We start from the raw sequence: 20,668 nt of genomic DNA, 5'->3' as shown, positions 1-20,668 counted from the left end.
ATTATTATTTTTATTTATTATACCGTTTTATATACACCCCACGCAAGAAAAAACAAACAAATATCCGCATCTACTCTCGAAGAAGCGAGCAGCTCTGCTGCAGCAGGTAGGCCCTGAGACTGCAGCTAATTCTTATTCTTTCTGTCTGCAGCTTTAATAATAATAATAAAATAAACGTTTTTTATCTTTTAAATAGTTTAAACAGTAATATATTTAACTGTTTATACACTCTCTTCAACTCGGTTTCCAAGCCCCCCCTGTGAAGACCTCGGCACCCGCAACTCAGGGCTTTGAGCTGCCTCTAGCTGGGCATTCGTATTAAATAATATACATTTCTCTGTATAAATACAAAAACTAAATTAAATTAAAATTAATTAATTACTTTAATGAAAAAAAACAGGAAAAAATAGGCAGAAACTGCCGGGGCTCCTCCCAGCGAGCGATGTTGAGGTGTATCTGCAGCTCGGAGGTGTAAAAGCAGCTCTCTATATGTTTAATATTTAATTAAACAAGAAAAGAACATTTAAATCTTTATTAGGGAAAGATATAATGGTGTACAAACCCCCTCCTCAACCCCTAAACCCTAAACCCTACATTAGGGTTTAGGGTTTAGGGTTTGAGACCACTACTATAAGACATGCAAGGACTCGGCAAATTAAAAAACACACATCACCAAATTTTAGCTGTATTTCTCTTTCTTGTTTTTATTGCTGCTCAATCAAACCCCCAGAACTTCATACTCCTCTACGAGGCCCCCTGTCTTTAGGGTTTAGGGTTTTAGGGTATAGGGTTTAGGGTTTAGGGTTTAGTTTTGACTCCCCCTTCTGTTCGTCTGTTGTCGTCCCTTTGGCTTCTTTCTTTTTTTGTTTGTCTCCTTCTCTGTTTGTTCTCCTCTCAGTGTATTTGTTTGTTTGTCTGTCTGTTTGTTTTTCTTTGTTTTTTATATTTGATTGTTTATTGTATTTGTCTGTTGCGTTAATATTTCCTTGCTTATCATATTTGTTTATTTATTATATTTGTTTATTTATTATATTTGTTTATTTATTTATTATATTTGTTTATTTATTATATGTTTAGGGTTTAGGGTTGTTTATAAGACTTATTTACTAATAACATTTATTTACGTTAATTATATATAATATTTATTTATATTATTTATTTATATTATTTATTTATATTTGACATATTTTTTGTTTTTCTAAGACAACACAAAATACAGCTCGCGCTGCAGCTGCGCTGCTGCTGCCTCCCGAACAGCTTCAGGGTTTGCTGCAGCTGCCCATGTAGCTGCTGCTGCTGCTGCTGCTGCTGCTGTTGTTGTTGTTCCTGCTGCTGTTCCTGCTGCTGCTGCTGCTGCTAGAATAGGGGGCATCGGGGCTTCTCTTGCTACAGCAGCAAGACGCTGCAGCAGCAGCGGCTCCGCCTCAGGCTGCAGGAGAGCGGCAGCCTAAACACCAACACAAACCCTAAACCCTAAACCCTAAACCCTAAACAACCAATGCAAATGCAACAACCCCAAACCCTCAATAAATTCCCCGCAGGACGCTGTTGCAGAAGTACACCGTTGAGCACAGAAGGGTTTAGGGTTTTAGGGTTTGAAGGGGTTTAGGGTTTAGAAGGGTTTAGGGTTTAGCAGGGTTTAGGGTTTAGGGTTTAGGGTTTACTTTGTCTGCATTTAAACAAATGATTTTCCACCCCAACAAATCCGAGAGCATTCGCTGCCGCAGCGCCGCCTGAGGCTTGAGCCTGAAGTGCTGCTGCTGCTGCTGCTGCTGCTGCTGCTGCTGCAGCCTGTGCTGCAGCAGGCGCAGTTGCTGCAGTAGCTGCAGCTGCTGCTGCTGCTGGCGGGAGACTCTGCGCGGGAGAGCAGCAGAACCGGCAGCAGCAGCAGCAGCTTCTACAGCAGCAAGCTCATGAATGCGGCGCTGCAGCAGCAGCAAAGGTGAGAAGCAGATGTCTTTGTCTTCTCGCAGCAGCAGCAAACCAACACCCCACTGCTCGCTGCCCCAGTCGGGTGTAGCTTCACCTCCTGCTGCTGGCAGCAAAGCGAATCCCCCTGTCTCCAAGCAATCCAGCATCCTGCTGCTGCTGCTGTTGCTGCTGCTGCTGCTGCTGTTGCTGCTATAAGGTGCAGCGGGTGTGCTCGGCACTACCCAAGGACGAGGCCGCCCTGCTGCTGCTGCTGCTGCTGCTGCTGGGCCTGCTGCTGCTTCTGCTGCTGCTGCAGCGCGGAAGAAGGAGGAGACAGGAAGAAGATGCAGCAGCCTCCCAAAGGAAATACAAACCTCCAGCTGTCCAACACAAACAAACCCTAAACCCTAAACCCTAAACCCTAAACCCTAAACCCTAACCTTCAAGCCCCAGCCCTGAACACTTCACTCTGATCCCCAGGACTTAGCAAGATGCCCTAAACCCTAGACCCCTTAATCATAAACCCTAAACCCTAAACCCTAACCCTTAGCAGCAAACCCTAAACCCTAAACCCTAAACCCTAATTTGCTTGCGACGCACATGTCTGCGCGGAGTCCTCCGGGAGCTAGAAAAGACTGCAGCGGAAGCAGCAAACAAAAGCAGCAGCAAACAGCAGCAGCAGCAGCAGCAAACAGCAGCAGCAAACAGCAGCAGCAGCAGCAGCAAACAGCAGCAGCAAACAGCAGCAGCAGCAGCAAACAGCAGCAGCACGGGTGCTGAAGTGAAGAAGCAAAGCTACACCAAAATACAAAAAAATAAAAGACAGCAAAATAAATAAATAAATAAATAAATAAATAATTTATAAATAAATATATATAATATATAAATATATAAATATGTACATGCATAAATATACAGATAAATAAATATATAAATGTATGTATAAATAGAGTAGCTAATTAAATAAATAAACCTGTAAATAAACAAACAAATAAAGAAGTAGATATATAAATATATAAAGTATATAAATAAACAAATATATAAAACAATCAAACAAACAAATAAATAAATAAATAAGAAGCAAATTGAGGGATGTACAAACAAAGACGCCAGCAGCAGACAAACAAACAAAAAAACAAACAGCTCTATCTTAAACACTACCAGGTGCAGCAGCAGCTGCTGCTGCTATTGCTGCTGCTGCTGCTGCTGCTGCTGCTGCTGCTGTTGCTGCTGCTGCTGCTTACTCATTTGCAGCTCGGAGAGGATTGCTGAGTCTGCTGCTCGTTGCAGTGTCTCCGCACCTCCACGCAGAGGCTGACGAAACAGCATAAACTCTAAAGGATCTGCTGCTGCTTCTGCTGCTGTTGCTGTTGCTGCTGCTTCTGCTGCAGCTGTTGCTGGTGCAGCTGCTGTTGTTGTTTTTGTTGTTGCTGCCTCCGCTGCAGCAGCAGCAGCAGCTGCTGCTGCTGCTGCTAAGGGCGGGGGCCGAGGAAGAGGTATTTGTATCTTGTCGTTTGGGCTATGCCTGCATGCAGCAACATCTGCTGCTGCTGCTGCTGCTGCTGTTGCTGCTGCTGCTTTTTCTGCGGGTGGTGTTTTGCGTAGGTCCCATGCCGTGTCAGCAGTAGCAGCAGCAGCCGAAGAAGCTGCAGCATGAACAGCAGGTGCAGCAGCATCAGCAGCAGCAGCAGCAGCAGCAGCAGCAGCAAGCTGCTGCCCTAAAGCACTATTGAGGCCTATTCCAAGGTAATCGATTGCTGCTTCTACAGGTGAGAGCTCCTCATCAAGCTGCTGCTGCTGCTGCTGCTGTTTTTGCTGCTCCTGGTGCTGCTGTTGCTGCTGCTGCTCGTGCTGTTGCTGCTCAGCCTCTTCTTGAAGGACCAGCTGCCGCTCAAACTGCTGCAGCGGCGTAAGCTGCTGCTGCTGTTGCTGCAGTTCTGGGATGCTGCTCGCAGCAGCAAGGCATTTGAAGGCTTCTGCTGCTGCTGCTGCTGTCTGTCTGTGTGCTGCAGCAAGACACAGAGCCTCATAGAAACGCGTAGCAGCAGCAGTGTCTCCCTTAAGAGAATCCCAGTCCGCTATGCTGCACACACACAACACGCACTTGCTGCTGCTGCTGCTGCTGCTGCTGCTGCTGTTGTTGTTGCTGAAGAAGAAGAAGGTGGATGTGCTGCTGCCCTGCTGCAGTTCGGGATCCTTCAGCTGGCACGGCAGCAAGAAGAAATCATTGGCTGCAGCTCTTCGCGCTGCTGCTGCTGCTGTTGCTCTGCTGCTGCATCCAGTACCATTGCTACGATCGCAACTAGCTGCAGCAACTGTGGCTGTTGTAGGTGCAGCGAGACAGGCATTCTCTGATGCTGCTGCTGCTGTTGCTGCTGTTGTGTAGCTCACCATAGCTGCGTAGTTCTAGGAAGGAGAGCTGCTGCTGCTGCTACTTCTCCTGCTGCAGCAGCAGCCCAAACAACATCAACGGCTTCTGCTGCTGTTAGCTCCGCCTTCTCAGCTAGCTGCAGCAGCAGCCGCAGCAATTGCTGCGCCGTTGCTGCACCGGAAGCAGCAGCAGCTGCCGCTGCTGCGGCTGCATCCGCATTGGCTCCACCAGCAGCAGCTGCTGCTGCTGCTTCTGCTGCTGCTGCTGCTACCACTGTAACAGGCTGCTGCTGACAGGAGCTGCGCGTTGCTGCTGGCATGCCTACCTCTGTTGCTGCTGTCGTTGGTGTTGCTGCTGCTGCTGCATTTGCTGCTTCTTCTGCTGCTGCTGCAGGGCAGTTTGCTGCCTCAAGCAGGGCCGACTTGGAAGCAGCAGCAGCTGCTGCTGCTGCAGCTGCAGCAGCAGCAGCTGCAGGAGTAGCAGCAGGGGGTAGGCCTCTGGTGTAATGAGAAAGCTCTGCTGCAACAATCCTGGCGAGAGCAGCAACTGTTGCTGCTGCTGCTGCACCCCCTGAGGCCCGCAGCCGCTGCAGCACAGCAGCAAGAAGCGGGTAAGGAACAGTGCTGTTAGTAGCAGCAAAACATTCTGCTGCTGCAGTTAGCTGCGGCAGGGAGAGAGCAGCAAGCCCTCCTCTTCTTGCTGCTGCTCCTGTTCCTGCTGCTGCTGCTGGGGCTGGAAAGGAAGAGGGTGCAGCAGCAGCAACTGCAGCGCAGCAAGCAGCAACAGCTTCAGCTGCAAAGCGACAGAAGCCAATCACACGCATCTTATGCAGCAGAGAGACAATTACATCAGTAGCAGCAAGCGCTTCACTGCCTGCTGCTGGTGCTGCTGCTCCTGCTGCTGTTGCTGCTGCTGCTTCTGCTGTTCTTATTCCTGCAGGCCCGCTGCAGCTGCGTGTTGTTGTTGCTGCTGTTGCTGCTGCTGCTGGGCTCGACAAGGCAGGTAAATTGGTGGTGGAATCGCCCAGAAGCAGTTCTTGCTGCTGCTGCTGCTGCTGCTGCTGCTGCAGGAGCAGTTGCTGCTGCACGACCGCGGATGCGAGCTGCACTGCAGCAGCAGTAGCAGCAGACTTTGCTGCCTTGTTTGCAGCAATAAGAGCAGCAAATGTATTTGGAAAGGGCAGCTGCAACAGCAGTGCAGCAAACTGCTGCGGCTGCAGGCCCGGCAACAGGCGAGCAGCAGCAGCAGCAGCAGCAAACCGAACAGAAGACCCATGCCCTACCCCCAAGCGACTCAGCAGCAGCAGCGCAGCAGCAAACTGCTGCGGCTGCTGAAGTTCCTGCAGCAACCCGTTGCAGCAGCGCCGCAGCAGCGCAGCTTTGTACGCATTAGATGCTGGCAGCAACTCAGTAAGAGCAAACCCCTCTTCAATTGTTGTTGCTGCTGCTGCTGCTGCTGCCTCCGCTCTCATAGACACCCTCAGCCGCAGCAGCCGCAGCAACAGCCGGCAGCGCTCCGTGTACAGCGGATGCTGCTGCATCAGCAGCTGTTGCTGCTGCAGCAGTTGCTGCTGCTGCAGCAGCAGCAAATCCTTAGGGGGAGGCAGCGAGACACTGCGGGCGTAGTTGGGTTCAAGGCCTCCTCTTGCTGCAGCAGCAGCAGCAGCAGCTGCTGCTGCTGCTGCTGCAGGGCTAGTTCTGCTGCTGAAGTAGTTTTTACATATCGCCAGCAGCCGCAGCAGTTGCAGCAGTTGCTGCTCCCGCTGCAGCAGCGCACTGGAGAGAAGGCTCTCAACAGCAGCACCAAATAAAGAAGGAGACAATACCTGCATGCGGCACAGCTGCAGCAGCGCAGCAGCAACAGCAGCTGGGCTTGCTGCTAGAAGCCAATCCTCCCCCAGGTGGCAATACACCGCATGATATACAAAAGAAAGATCGTGCCTGCTGCTGCTGCTGCTGCTGCTGCTGCTGGCTTTGGCAGCAGTTTGTGCTGCAGTCGCCAGGCATTGCAGCGTCATCTCCACTGCTGCTTCTTGCTGCTGCTGCGGCTGCAGCAGCAAAGGGCCATTGCCTGCTGCAGCTAGCTGCTGCTGCAGCAGCTGCTGCCACAAGCCTTCCTGCTGCGCAAAGTAGGGGTCCTTCGCCAGCAGCAGGAACGGCAGCAGCAGCAGATGTTGCTGCTGCTGCTGCTGCAGCTCTCCCCCTACCAGCAGCAGCCGCCGCACCAAACGAGCTATGAGCAGCCGCTGCTGCCGAACCCACGGCTGCCGCTGCTGCTGCTGCTGCTGCTGCTGCTGCTGGTACTGCATGGGAGGCAGCACGAGGAGCAGCAGCAAGGCGTCTTTTGTTGCTGCTGCTGTGAGAGACGAGCAGTGTTTGGAGATCAGCCTCACAGCCAACTCCAGCAGCGGATGCTGCAGCAGCAATTCCCTGAAGGAAGCAGTAGCAGCAAGAAGAGGCAGAGACAGGAGCGCCTTCAGCAGCAAACCCGTCTGAGACAGAGACAGCGCTATAGGCGCCACAAGCCTACCCGTCTGCTGCAGCAGCTGCTGCTGTTGCTGCTGCTGTTGCTGCTGCTGTTGCTGCTGTTGCTGCTGCTGCTGCTGTTGCTGCTGCTGCAGTTGGTGTTGGTGCACAGCAGCCAGCAGCAACGCGTCGAGCTGCTGCAGCAGCTGCTGCTGCAAGGCCTGCTGCTGCGCCGGGCATTCTCCATCCTGCTGTTCCTGCTGCTGCTGCTGCTGCGGTATTGCTGCTGCTGTTGCTGTTGCTGCTGCAAAGCCCCGCGAGTTCTGCTGCAGCACAGCAGCGGCAGCGGAGCGAAAAGGCGCCGCTGATGCAGCAACAGCAACAGCAGCAGCAGCAGCAGCAGGGTGCTGTGCTGCAGCAGGATGCGAAGCAGCAGCAAATTTGCTGAGTGCACAATACTGAAGCTGCGCTTGCAGCCTGCACGCCCACCGGTGAAGTCGCCCAGGCAGCAGCATCAGCACTTGCTGCTGCTGCTGCTACTGCTACTGCAGCAGCTGCTGTTGCTGCTGCTACTGCTACTGCAGCAGCTGCTGCTGCTGTTGCTGCTGCTGCTCCTATTCCTGCTGTTGCTGCTGCTGCTGCTGCTTCCTCTGATGGTGGAAGTGCAGAGTCAGCCGGATTTGAGTGTGTAGCAGCAGCGGCAGCAACAGCAGAAAGGCGTCTGCTGCTTCTGCTTCTGCTTCTGCTGCTGCTGCTGCTGCAGTTTATTCTTCGTCTCTATAGACGTCTATATCGTGTGTAAGCCAGTGCAGATGTAGGGTTTGCTGCAGGAGCTGTAGGGCGCCTTCAGCAGCAAGAGCTTTTCTATTAGCTTTGTGCTGCAGCAGCTGCAGCACTTTGAGTGCAACAGGGAACTTGATAAGTTGTATATACGGCTGCTGCTGCCAGTACAGCAGATACTGAAGATAAGCAGCAAATCTATCATCAAGAAAGAAGCCCTGCCTAGACAAAAATAATAAATAGTCGGGGTTAGCCAGCGCCTGCACAAACTCGCACTCTGCTTCTAAACGCAGGCGGTTCAGCATATCATTCTCATAAAAACCTGCATAAGCACCTCCTGCTGCTGCTCCTGCTGCTGCTCCTGCTGCTGCTGCTGCTGCTGCGGAGGCGGAGGCGGAGGCGGCGGAGGAGGAGGAGGAGGGGAGTGGTGGTACTGGTAGTGCTGCTGCTGCGGGAGGTGGTCGTGCTGCTGCTGCTGCTGCTGCTGGTGCTAGTGCTGCTGCTGCTGCTGCTGCTGCTGGGGTTACCGCTGGAACTGCTGATGCTGCTGCTGGTACTGCTGCTGCTGCTGCTGCCGGTACTGCTGCTGCTGCTGCGCCTGACGTTATGGAGGAGGAAGATTTCGCATGCGACCTTTCAAATGCAGATAAAGCTGCTGCTGCTCCACCGTCCTGCTGCTGCGACTGTTGTTGCTGCTGCTGCTGCTGCTGCTGCTGTGCAGAGGCGCCTGCTTCACAGAGAGCAGAAGATGGGTGTGGGGCCTCTCGGGGGATATCGTGTGGGGCCCCAGGGGCTGAGACACTCAGAGGATCCTCAGCTAGTTCATTTGATGCCATCCTGCTGCTGCTGCTGCTGCTGCTGCTCCAGCTGCTGCTGCTGCTGCTGCTGCTGCAGGCAAACGGGCTACAGCCGAAGGAGTTGGTAGCGTACGAATTCACTGGTAGGGAAGGTCGTCTGAGGCCGCAGCACTTCCTTCATGGCTGTGTTGCTGCTGCTGCTGCAGCAGCTGGTGCTGCTGCTGCTGTGAGGCCTTGAGGGCTTCGAAAGCTTTTGCTGTTTGTAGGGAGAGCAGCACTATCTTAAATGAAACAAAGCATAAAAAGAAAGGGTTAATTCAATAAAATGTATTGCTGCAGCAAAACTAAGATCCTTTATAGAGATTCTGCTGCAGCTCTTCCTTCTGCTGTTGCTGCTGCTGTTGCTGCTGCTGTTGCTGCTGTTGCTGTTGCTGCTGTTGCTGCTGTTGCTGGCTCCTGTGGGTTTGTCTTAAGCAGAACATTCCCAGATGTGTTGCTAAAAGTCTGTCTTAATACTAAACCCCAAACCCTAAACCCCAAACCCTAAACCCTAAACCCTAAACCCTAAACCCCAATGCCACCCTTTTGGCCGTCGGTTCCATAGTGTAGTGGTTAGCACCGTGGACTTTGAATCCACTAACCCGGGTTCGAATCCCGGTGGGACCTTCTTTTAAAAAAATAATAAATAAATAATATAAATAAACAAAAATAATTAATTTATTAGTCTTTTTATTATTTACACAAGTAGAAACAGGTGGTAATATAAACATAATAATATAATAATATAATATTATAATATGATATAAATATTTACACATAATATAATAATATAATATAATATAATATAATATTATTTTATTATATATTATTATATAATATAACAATAGTATAAACTTCGAAGATAAAAATAAGGAGTAAAGAATGAGGGGTTTGTTTGTGCTGCATGCAGCAGCAAAAGAGAAGGGGATGCTGCGATTATTAATTTTGTCTGCAGCAGCTGCTGCAGCAGCAACAACTGCAGCAACAGCAACTGCAGCAACAGCAACTGCAGCAACAGCAACTGCAGCAACAGCAACTGCAGCAGCAAAAGCTGCAGCTGCAGCAACTGCAGCAGTAACAATTGCCGCAGAAGCAACTGCAGCAGAAGCAACTGCAGCAGAAGCAACTGCAGCAGCAACAACTGCAGCAGAAGCAATTGCAGCACAGGCAACTGCAGCAGCAACAACTGCAACACAGGCAACTGCAGCAGCAACAACTGCAGCAGCAACAACTGCTTTTTATTTTATTTGTTTGTTTTATAAAGCTTTTTCTGTTGCTGCTTAAGAACAGCAGCAAACATCCGTGCATGCAGCAGACAGCAGCTCAACTCCTTTTTACAAATTGTTTGTTTGTCTTCATTAAAATAACAACGAAGAAAAATATATAACGACATTTTATCTACCCAGACAAAGAAGCAACAGCAGCAGCAGCAGCACCAGCAGAAGCAGCAGCAGCAGCAGGTGCCTGCCTGCTACTCCCCCAGTTAGCCAACGGTTGCGCTCGCTGGCTGCTGTTCTCAGCTAGCTAGATACCTATCTAGCTAGCTAGCTAGCTAGCCATTGTGTTGGCTAGCTAGCCAGCTAGCTAGCTAGCTGTACACCTCAATATACAACGCCCTAGAAGCAGACTAGCTGGCTGACCGCAGACACGCTGCTAAAGAGCTACCCAGCAGAATGGCTAGCTAGCTAGCTAGCTAGCTATCAGAATGCAGCATTCCTTTAGCTAGCCATCTGGCTAGCTGGAGACATTCCGGTAGCTAGCTAACTAGCTAGATATTCTGCTAGCTAGCTAGCTAGCTAGCTAGCTAGCCATTCCGGTAGTTAGCTAGCTAGCAGAATGGCTGCAGCCAGCCAGCTAACCTGCTAAAGGAATGCTAGTTATGCAGCTAGCTGGTTATCTAGCTAGGCAGCTAGCTAGCTAACGAGCTAGCTCGTGGAGGGGTGTCTGCTGGCTAGCTAGTTAGCTAGCGGCTCTCGCTGCTGTCTTTAGAGGGTATTCGTAAATCGCTTAAGACCCTAAACCCTAAACCCTCAAGCCTAAACCCTAAACCCTAAGAGCAGCAGCAGAAGGCAGCAGCAACCCAACAACCCCACCCCTATTAACACAGCAGCAAATAAACTGCGGAGGTGAAGGCTAACAGCAGCAAAAAATAATATAATAAGAATAAATGCTGCCCTTCAAACCCTAAACTCTAAACCCTAAACTCTAATCCCTAAACCCTAAAGCCTAAACCCTAGATCTTCTGCGGGTGTGGGGCCGACTGTTGCTGCAAGACAAGCCCTGGTTGCTCTTGCTGCTGTTGTTGCTGCTGCTGCTGCTTATTTTATTGCTTCTTTCTTAAAATAATATTAAATTATTTTTTTATTTTAAACAAAAACAACAAAACAAATAACGCCTCTTAGCAGATATCTACACACCGCCGCAGCAGCTGCAGCTGCAGCAGCAGCAATTGCAGCAGCAGCAGTCGCTGCAGCAGCAGTTGTTGCAGCAGCAGTTGCTGCAGCAGCAGCAGCTGCAGCAGCAGTTGTTGCAGCAGCAGTTGCTGCAGCAGCAGCAGCTGCAGCAGCAGAGGCCACACCACATGCCAACTCAACAGCAACAGCAGCAGCGGTGAATGAGCCCTCTCCTGGAGCAACAACGGCAACAGCAGCAGTAGCAACAGCAGCAGCATCAGCAGCAGCAACAACAGCAGTAACAGCAGCAGCAGCAACAGCTGCAACAACAACAGCAGCAGCAACAGCAGCAGGAGCAACAGTAACACCACCACCAGCAGCAGCAACATTTACATCTGCTGCGACCAGCAACTGGAGCAACGCGCGAATGCAGCAGAGCAAATAAATAAATAAATAAATAAATAAATACGCAGTTATAACAAGAGAGGATAACACATGGCAGCAGCAGAAGAAAATTCGCAGCAAACTCCAGCAGGCGGCTCAATTGCTGCTGCTGCTGCACTTGCTGCTGCACCTGCTGCTGCACCTGCTGCTGCAGCTGATGTACTTGCTGCTGCTGCACCTGCTGTTGCTGCGGGAGGGGCGGATGCTGCTGCTGCTGCTACAAATGAGGTGAACAAAATTTTGCTGCTAGCAGCAAGAGGGGGGTTTGCAGCAGCAGCACTGCAGCAAGCAGCAGCGCAGCTGAGGCAGGTACGGAGCAGCAGCAGGGTTTCTCCTGAGGTGTATGTACACCTCAATAGGCTTGCTGCAGCAAACGCATCATTTTGCTGCTGTGTCGGATGCAGCGCAACCCTCACTGAAGATGCAGATGCAACAGGCGCTGCAGCAGCAGCAACTGCTGCTGCTGCTGCTCCAGATGCAGTAGCAGCAGCAGCAGCAGCTTGCTGCTCGTTCAGGACGGCTCTTCGGAAGCATCTGCTTGCTGCCTTTTCTTTGCCGCCAGTTGCTGCTGCTCGCGCTGCTGCTGCAGCAGCAACAGCAGCACCTACTTGCCGAGCCAATTTGCTGGCTGATCGCTGCTGCAGCAGCTGCAGCAGCTGCAGCAGGAGCAGCAGCAACTGCTGCCGTAGCAGCTCTTTGCGCCTGGTGGTGGACTTGGGTTTGCTGCAGCGCCGCTTGAGCTGCGAATTGCTGCAGCTGCTGCTGCAGCTGCTCGCCTTTCCGTTGCTGCTGCTGCTGCTTGCTGACGTTTACGCGCTTGTAGGGTTTTGCTTGCAGCTGCTGCTGCTGCATGCAGGCACCCCACAAGAAGCAGCGCCTGCTGCAGCGGCAGCAGCAGCGGGGCTGTCATGTGCAGCAGAATTCCGCTGCCCTGCTGCAGCAGAGCTGCTGCTGCAACCTCAAAGCCGCGCTTGCATCCTTGCCTGCAGCAACAGCAGCAGCAGCAGCAGCAGCATCAGGAAACCCGGTGTTGTGTTGTGGTTTGTAGAAGCAGCAGATCTGCTGCTGCCGCTGGAGCATCATTTTCTGAGGGCAGCAGCAGCTTACGTTTGCTGCAGCAGCTCCTGTATTGCGGCTGCTGCTGTTACTGCAGCAGCAGCAGCAGAAGGCATGCAAGGAACACCGCTGGCAGCCGCAACTGCTTCTGCTGCAGCTGCAGCAGCAGCAGCAGCAGCAGAACAGGCGGTGCTGCTGCTGCGCGTCTCACTGAGCTGTTGGCTCGGGGGCCCTCCTCTCGCTGCTGCTGCTGCTGCTGCTGATACCGCTACACCTGAAGGGCTGATAGCTGCAGTGGATGCCTTTGTTGCTGCAGCAATACCCAGCACTCCTGCTGCTGTTGCTGCTGCTACTGCTGCTGCTACGAGCTCGCGGGAGCTCGCTAAGGCCTGCAGCGTGTGGCAGCAAACGATACCAGCAGCAGCAGCTTCCCTACAGGGGCAGCAGCAGCAGCAGCAGCTGCTGCTGCAGCTGCTGCAGCACCCGCTGCAGCATCAGGGCCCGTTGCCGCTGCTGTTTGCAGCAGCAGCTGCCGCTGCTGCTGCTGCACCTCGTGCATTCACCACGCAGCTGCTGCTGCAGCTGCAGCAGGAAGCAACAGCTGCTCTTGCTGCAGCAGGGAGGCTGTGCATAAGCGCCCTTCTTTCTGTTCCTGCTGCTGCTGCAGCTGCTGCTGCTACCACCACACCAAGCAGCATGCCGCTACAGCGGCAGCAGCAGCAGCAGCAGCAGCAGCTGCCGCTGCTGCTGCTGCGGCCCCGGCAGTGCATAGGGTTGTGGAGTATAGCAGAGGCAGCAGCAACGGTGGAAAGGGAATCTGTAGGTTTCTGTGCTGCTGCTGCTCCTGGGCAGCAGCAGCAGCATCAGCAGCAGCAAGCAGCGGGGCCTTGTGTTGGTGCAGCAAGGGCCGTCTACTGCAGCAGCAACCTGCAGCAGGACCTCTGTCGGTTGTTGCTGCTGCAGTGCGCTGACGCAGCAGCAACTTTGTGCTGCATCTGCTGCAGCGCCTCTCCACACGGGCAGCAGCAGCAGCAGCAGCAGCAGGCGCCCTTGCTGCTACATGCATGCACCCAAGCGCGCTTTGCTGCTCAGCTGCTGCACCGCCTCCTCAGTGCGAGAGCCGCTGACCCCGTCTTTCTCTTCTCCTGCGCTGCCGAGCAGCAGCAGCAACAACAACAGCAACAGCAGCAGCAGCAGCAGCAACAGCAACAGCAGCAGCCTGGCGGTTATCTTTATGACATCGTTGCGAGGCTGCTGCGCCTTGTGCTTGCAACTCAGCAGCAGCAGCAGCAACAGCAACAGCAGCAGCAGCAGCAGGCTGTGTATGTTGTAAGCCCTTCGTCTCCCCACCGGTTGTTCCTGCTGCTAGATGCTGCTGCTGCAGCAGAAGTGGAAGGGACAGCTAGCACGTTAGCTGCATTCATAGCAGCAGCAGCTGCTGCTGCGCCCACCGGAGGCCTTCTTCGGCTCCGCAAGGCTCTGCTTGTTGCTGCTGATGCTGCTGCTGCTGATGCTGCTGCTGCTTCAGGTGATCCTGCTGCTGCTGCTGCTGCTGCGGAGAGTAGCAGAGCAGCAGCAATCTCGTTCTATTTGAATATAATGATTGCAGCAGCAGAAAACAACACCGACGCCCCCTTGCCCGCAGCAGCAGGAACAGCAGCTCCGCTGCAGCAAAGGGTACAGCAGCACAGCATGCACATGCAGCAGCAACTGCTGCAGCAACGAGCGCTGCTGCTCCGGCAGCAGCAGCTGCTGCTGCAGCAAAACGCCCTGCGGGCCATCGAAGACGCAGCCCTTGATTTCCCCCTCTCCATCTGCGTGCGAGGCAACTGTTTTGCTGCTGCTGCTGCTGCTGCCGCTGCTGCTGCGCCAGTCATGGGGCCGCAGCAGCAGCAACAGCAGCAACAGCAGCAACAGCGGCAGCAGCAGCATCATATGCAAGCCTTTTGGAGAGGCAAGTTCACCGAGCTGCAGTTGGGGCCTGTTGCAATGTGGTTTGCTGCTGCTGCTGCTGCGCGGGACAGCAGCAGCAGCAGCAACAGCAGCACATTTTCTGAAGCGTCGAGGCGAGACCCTGTTGCTGCTGCAGTTGTAGAAGGAGAGAGACAGCTGCTGCAGCGGCTGCTGCTGTGGTGCTGCAGCAGCCATGCTGCGCTGTCGTCTGTTGCTGTTTGCTGCTGCTGCCTGCTGTCTGCAATTGCCTCCGGTGGCCTGCAGCAGCAGCAGCAGCAACAGCAGCAGCAGAAGCAGCAGCAGCGTATACGAACTGCAGCAGCACATGTCTGTGCAATGCTTTTTGCTGCTGCTGTCAACAGCAAGCTGCAGCGCTGCGGACGCTCTTCTACAGCAGCAACAGCAGCAACAGCAGCAGCAGCAGCAAAGGCGCCAACTGGCGCTGATGAATTGCTGCAGCTCTGTGTAGGGACAACATTACAGATTTCCCCTACGAAGCAGCAGCAGCAGCTCTTCCGCTGCTTTGCTGCAGCAGCACACGAGGCTGTGATCCTGGCTCATGCGCAGCAGCAGCAGCAGCAGCAGCCACAGCAGCAGCAGCAGCAGACTGTCGGTCTCTTTGCTAACGAGCTGCTGCAGCTGCCACTTGAATACAGCGCTGCGCTGCTAAGACGGCTTTCGCTTGAGGAGAGCAGCAGCAGCAGCAGCAGCAGCGACGATTCTGTTTCTGTGCCGATGTGGCTCAGCATGATTACCTCTATGTCTTCTGCTGTGCTGCAGTTCCCCGTCTATCCCAGAGGCAGCAGCAGCAACGCAGCAGCAGCAGCAACAGCAGCAGCAGCAGCAGCAGCAGGTGCAGCAGCAGCAGCAGATACACTAGAAAACCGATGTCGTCTTCTGTTGGAGGCCCTCCTTGATTTTACGCAGAAGGCAGCAGCAACAAACATGAAGATAGCACTGCCAGCATGCAGGCTGCTGCAGCAGCGCAGCCCTGCTGCTGCTGCTGCTGCTGCAGCTGCTGCAGACCTGCTGCTGCAGCACCACGAGGGCAATGCCTCTGTAGGCCTGCAGCTGCTAGACGGGGAGAGAGCAGCAGTACAGGCAGTGTGTGATACTATTGAGGTGTATGCGCAGCTAGCAGCAGCAGCAGCAGCAGCAATTCTGCTGCCGTTTGCTGATGAGCTCTGCCAGTTTATAAGACATTATATCTGCAGCAGGCATATGTTTGCTGCTGCTGCTCCTCTCTTTGCTGCTGCTGTGGCGCTGTCTTGCTGCTGCAGCAGGCCTCTGGCCCAGCCGCAACAGCAGCAGCTGCTGCTGCAGCAACAGCTGCTGCAACAGCAACAGCAGCAGCAAGAAGCAGCAGCAGCTGCTGCAAAGCTGCAGCAAGTCGTCCTGTTGGCGCTGCCTCAGATGCTGCTGCTACACCCCAAAACAACTGCAGCAGCTCTCACCAACGGTGGGGCACAGGGGAAGCTGCTGCTGCTGCTGCTGCTGCTGCTGCTGCTGCTGCTCTTGGTGCTCCTGCTGCTCTTGCGGCTGCTTCTGTTCTTCGTCTTATTGCTGCGTCTGCTGTTGCTGCTGCTGCTCGTGCTGCTGCTCTTCTTGTGCTAGTATTCTTTGCTGTGTTTGTCTGCCCCCTGCTGCTGGTGCTCTTTGTATTGCTAGCGAGTGTATTGTATTGCTGCTGCTGCTGTTGCTGCTATTGTTGCTCCTGCTGTTGCTGCTGTTGCATATCTATACTCTGTGGTTTGTGTTTATTGTTTGCTGCAGCATTGCAGCGGAACCCTCAGCAGCAGTTTGCTTCAGGCGTTGCTGCTGCGCTGCTGCAGCAACGACAACGAGGCAATGAGCAGCTGCTGCTGCTACTGCACTCCATAGCCATCACCTCTGACCAGCAGCAGCAGCACCAGCAGCACCAGCAGCAGATACAGCTGAGCTCAGCAGAGCGACAGAAGGTAGCCTGTCTGCTCAGGCTTGCCTTCCTGAGCAGCAGCAAAGACAAGAACAGCTGCTGCGGCTCCCTCCAACCTGGAGCAGCAGCAGCAGCAGATGCAGCAGCAGCAGATGCATCTGCAGCAGCGATTTCGCAAGATGGCTGCAGCAGCGGAGCAGCTGCTGCAGCGTGTCAGCGGCTGTTGCTGCTGCTGCTGCAGCAGGCGAACTCTGCTGCTACGGCGCAGCAAATTGCCGGTGGGTCTCGATTGCTACTGCTGCTGCTGCTGCTCTGCTGCTGTTGCTGCTTGTGTACTTGTTGCTGTCGTGATGCAGCTACTGATGACATTGCTGCTGCTATTGCTGTTGTTGCTGCTGTTGCTGCTGCTACTTTACTGATCCTGCTGCTGCTACTGTTGCTGCTGCTGTTCTTGCTGCTGTTGTTGCTGCTGCTGCAGATTGTCTCGCATTGCTGCAGCAGAAGGGTTGAGAGAAGCAGTCAGCGGATGAGGGCTGCAAGCTGTTCTTGCTGGTGCTGCTGCTGCTCCGGCAGCAGCAGCAGCAGCAGCAGCACCCGTTCTTCGCAGCGCTCTTGTGCAGCAGCAGCAACAGCAGCAGCAGCATACTGCCACCGCTGAACAATCGTAGCATCTCTACCTGCTGCAGCGTTTTGCTGCATCTGCTCTGATGCTGCTGTAGCTGCTGCTGTTGCTGCTGCTACTGCTGCTGCAGTTTTATTTGCTGTTAGTCTGTCTTCCTAGCGAGAGGAGCTGCTGTGTTTTACGTCCGCGTAAATAAAAACAAAAGATTTACATAAAATTTAATTTAACTGAAGTTCATAGCCGGCAATACACCGCAAAGCAAACATCACAGCCAGCTGCGCATACACTGCAACACTACACCCCAATTCAGGTGTATGTACACCTTGTTCAGGTGTATGTACACCTCATTTAGGTGTATGTACAGCTGAATGAGGTGTATATACACGTCATTCAGGTGTATGTACACTTCATTTCGGTGTATATACACCTAAGTGAAGTCAATATATGAATCTGCTAATCTTCGCTGAGTTAACTTGCAGTTATGCATGCATGTGCACTCAGCTCGGCCTTATATACACCTCAATGCGGTGTACATACACCTCAGTTCGGGTGTATGTACACCTTCCTGAGGTGTACATACACCTAAATGGGGTGTACATACACCTGAATGTAATCTACATACACCTGGAAGGGGTCTACATACACCTTTTTGGGGTGTACATGCAGGTGGTTGCGCTGTACATACACCTCAATGGGCTGAACATACACCTGAATTGGGGTGTATATACACCTGAATAAGGTGTACATACACCTTGTTGAGGTGTACATGCAGGTATCTGGGGTGTACATGCAGGTGTTTGTTTGTCTACATTTTTGTTATTTGTTTGTCTCTGCCTTCTGCTGGCGCATAGACGATAAAAACCCAAACCAAGTAAACCGCAACTCTTTTTTTTTCTTTCTTAAAAGTAAACGCATGCACTCTAACAAAAAGTATATACAAACTTCTTCCTGCTGCTGCTGTAGCACTGCTCACAGCAGCAGCTTCGTCAACGGAGGGGGGCTGCCTGCTGCAGCAATAATCGCTGCTGCTGCTGCTGCTGCTGCTGTTGCTGCGGCGCCTTCATGCGTCCGCCGCCCCCTCTCTCTGTCTCTGTACAGTCTCTCCACTCAGCAGCAGCAGCAGCAGCAGCAGCAGGACCTGCTGTCGCGCACTATCCCCCCTTAATTTGCTTTACATTTTTCTTTACTTCCTGCTGCTGCTGCTGCTGCTGCTGGACTTCGGAAGCAGCAGGCGCAGCAGCTCCTGCTGCTGCAAACCTAAAACATAAATTCTGTACATACTGCAGCAGCTGTCTGCATCTGTACGTCATCGCCTGCTGCTGCTGATGCTGCTGCTGATGCTGCTGCTGCTGCTGCTGCAGCAACTGGGGTCTACAGCGCTGTTGCTGCTGCGTTCGGCGCCGCTGCAGCTTCTTCTTCGTCGCTGCAGGTGTACATACACCCCAAGCCCCTTTGAAACCTCACACCTGCTGCTGCTGCTGCTGCACCCTGTACAAAACAGCACCGAGATATTGCTTGCAGCAGCTGCTGGTCCTCTAGCATCTGCTGCTCCTCCTCTCCTGCTGCTGCTGCTGCTGCTGCTGCAGAGGCGAAGGGGAGGCGCTTAGCAACTGGAAGACCCTCATCGGATTGAAGACGGTGCAGCTTGTGCTGCAGCTGCTGCTGCTGCTGCCGCAGCGGCGTCGCGCTGCAGCTGCGCTGCAGCATGCTGGCTTGAGGCGGCAGCAAACAATATAAAACCCTCTCCTTTGCTGCCTCCAAGTGCAGCACAAGCCTGTAGAGACCCCGCAACAAACTAAACCAGAAACCAGCAGCAGCAGCAGCAGCAGCAGAAGAAGCTGCTGCTGCTGTCGTTGCTGTTGTTGCTGTTGGTGTCATGGCTGCTGCTTCTTTTGCTGCTGATGTATGCTTCTTCTTTTTCTTGTGCTGCTGCTGTGGAATGTGCTGCAGCACGACCACGTGATGGTCCTGCTGCTGCTGCTGCAGCTGCTGCAACAGCTGCTGTTGCTGTGCATACTCCTTCGTCTGCAGCTGCGCTCTCAGCCTGGTGAACAGAGAGTTTGTTGCTGCATATAGCAGCAAATGATAGCAGCAGCAGCAGCAAGCAGCAACAGCAAAGGCCAGCAGCCACTCAAATGAGGAGCGGATCCCTCCCCACACGCTGCAGAAGCAGCTGGCAGCAGACGCAGCAGTAATCAGCAGCAGCTGCAGCAGCTGCAGCAGCTGCAGCGGAGGCCCCCAGCAAGAGCTGTACGTACACCCGAAAATAAACAACTGAACAACTAACATACAGCTGAAGGAAGGAGCAGCATCTACGTTTGAGGGTAGGCAGCAGCCAAACACAAACCTCAAAGCCAGCAGCAAACTCTCAACGCTGCTGCTGCTTGTGCTGGGGTGCTGCAGCAGCACGGCTGCGCCCCGGTGCATGTACACCTCGCTCAAGGAGAGAGACAGCAGCAAGCGCAGCACCAAACCAAACAACAAACAAGAAGCAAAGCGCAGCAACACTGCAGCACGCAGCTCCTGCTGCAGCTGCTTCCACCTCCAGCAGCTCAGCAGCACCAGCAGCAGCAGCATCACGTCGCTCCCCAGCTGATAAGGCGTCCACTGAGTTCCGTTTACCAGCAGCACCTGCTGCTGCTGCTGCTGCTGCTGCTCCTGCTGCTGCTCCTGCTGCCGTCTGTATAGGGGGCCTAAGGCGAGCTGGGAGAGAGCAGCAACTGCTACAGCTGCCAGCAGCAGCAGCAAACCGCGACCCCACACCAGCAGCCAGGGAGAAGGCCTTCTCATTCCGCTGCTGCTGCTGCTGCTGCGCAGTCGAAAGAGAGACAGCAGCAGAGAGCAGCAAGAAGTGGGTCTAGCAGCAGGAGAGAAGAAGCAGCAGCTGCTGCTGCAGCCAGCTTCATCACCACAGCCGTCTGTACACTTCCCGCTGCGCTTTGAGATCAGTCCGTCTACAGCAAATCTCAATCCTGCCTTCTTGCTGCTGCTGCTGCTGCTGTTGCTGCTGCAGTCGGTGCTGGCGCTCCTGCGCCTGCTGCTCTCCCTGCAGCTGCTTCTGCTGCTGCTTGGCTGTTCGTCTTCGCTGTGCAGAGAAGCGTGAGTAAAGTGCTGCAAAGAGAGAGAGGGGATATCTGCTGCTGTTTCTTGCTGCAGCTGCTGCAGCTCGAGGCTGTCTGCGTCGCTGCTGCTGCCTCCCGCAGCTCCTGCTGCTGAGGCTGCTGCTGCTGCGGCTGCTGCTGCAGATGGAGCAGCAGAGCCGGCGAATGCGACATCGATAAACCCCATAGACGAAGAAGGCCTGTAGCTGCTGCTGCTGCTGCTACTCCTGCTGCTGCTGCTGCTGCTGCTGGAGGGCCTCGACCCCCCCGTCCCCTTCGACATCATTTGCATGCAAAAAGAATTAAAAAAACAAAAATAAAGCCAAGAGATTGCAACCTCAAGAGACGCACGCAGCTGTCTCCCGCTACTGCTGCTGCTGCTGCTGCTGCTGTTGCTGCTGCTGCTGCTGCTGCTGGGAGGCGCACGCTGTTCAGGGTAAGAGCAGCATGTCCAAAAGGAGAGTAAAAAAAGAAAATGAAGACAAAGAAGAGTTTTAGCGTCTTTGCAGCCGTCAAAGGCAACAAAAAAACAGCAAAAAGATATAAATAAGAGGTAAAAAGGAGGAGAAAAACCCAACTGTATATACACCTGAGGTGCCTGTACACCGCAGCAATGTCGATCTTAGCGCTGCAGCAAACAGCAGAAAAGACAAGACAATTATGCTGTTCAAAACCAGAAAAGAATCTCTTTAAACAAAAACAAACAAAGAAAAAAGGAAAAAACAAACAAACCTCGTCCAATCAAACTCTCTACAGTCCCCCTCATGCTGCAGCTGCAGCAGCAGCAGCAGCAGCAGCAGCAGCAGCAGCGAGGACTCGCC

General features: G+C 53.3%; 3 protein-coding genes across 3 annotated transcripts; 1 reads left to right on the top strand and 2 right to left on the bottom strand.

Annotated features, from left to right (window-relative positions):
* Positions 1 to 1,198: 1,198 nt before the first annotated feature.
* On the bottom strand, positions 1,199 to 8,806 carry EAH_00017440 (SOH1 domain-containing protein, putative; the record flags this gene model as incomplete). Its single annotated transcript, XM_013393865.1, has 8 exons — positions 1,199 to 1,447; positions 1,665 to 2,291; positions 2,512 to 2,546; positions 3,156 to 4,113; positions 4,374 to 7,073; positions 7,237 to 7,397; positions 7,817 to 8,499; positions 8,694 to 8,806. The coding sequence occupies 8 exons, from the start codon at positions 8,804 to 8,806 to the stop codon at positions 1,199 to 1,201; spliced, it is 5,526 nt and encodes a 1,841-aa protein (XP_013249319.1).
* A 2,445-nt stretch (positions 8,807 to 11,251) lies between these two features.
* EAH_00017430 (hypothetical protein, conserved) lies at positions 11,252 to 16,634 on the top strand (the record flags this gene model as incomplete). The annotated part of the gene is made up of 3 exons (XM_013393864.1): positions 11,252 to 15,668; positions 15,983 to 16,402; positions 16,603 to 16,634. The coding sequence occupies 3 exons, from the start codon at positions 11,252 to 11,254 to the stop codon at positions 16,632 to 16,634; spliced, it is 4,869 nt and encodes a 1,622-aa protein (XP_013249318.1).
* A 1,483-nt stretch (positions 16,635 to 18,117) lies between these two features.
* On the bottom strand, positions 18,118 to 20,133 carry EAH_00017420 (hypothetical protein; the record flags this gene model as incomplete). The annotated part of the gene is made up of 1 exon (XM_013393863.1): positions 18,118 to 20,133. One exon carries the CDS (start codon positions 20,131 to 20,133, stop codon positions 18,118 to 18,120), a length of 2,016 nt encoding a protein of 671 aa, XP_013249317.1.
* Positions 20,134 to 20,668: the final 535 nt, after the last annotated feature.

Source organism: Eimeria acervulina, genomic scaffold (assembly GCF_000499425.1).
Source record: "Eimeria acervulina Houghton genomic scaffold, Eah_scaff111, whole genome shotgun sequence".
In the NCBI taxonomy this organism is placed as follows: Eukaryota; Apicomplexa; class Conoidasida; order Eucoccidiorida; family Eimeriidae; genus Eimeria; species Eimeria acervulina.
This window is presented reverse-complemented; position numbering and strand designations above follow the sequence as displayed.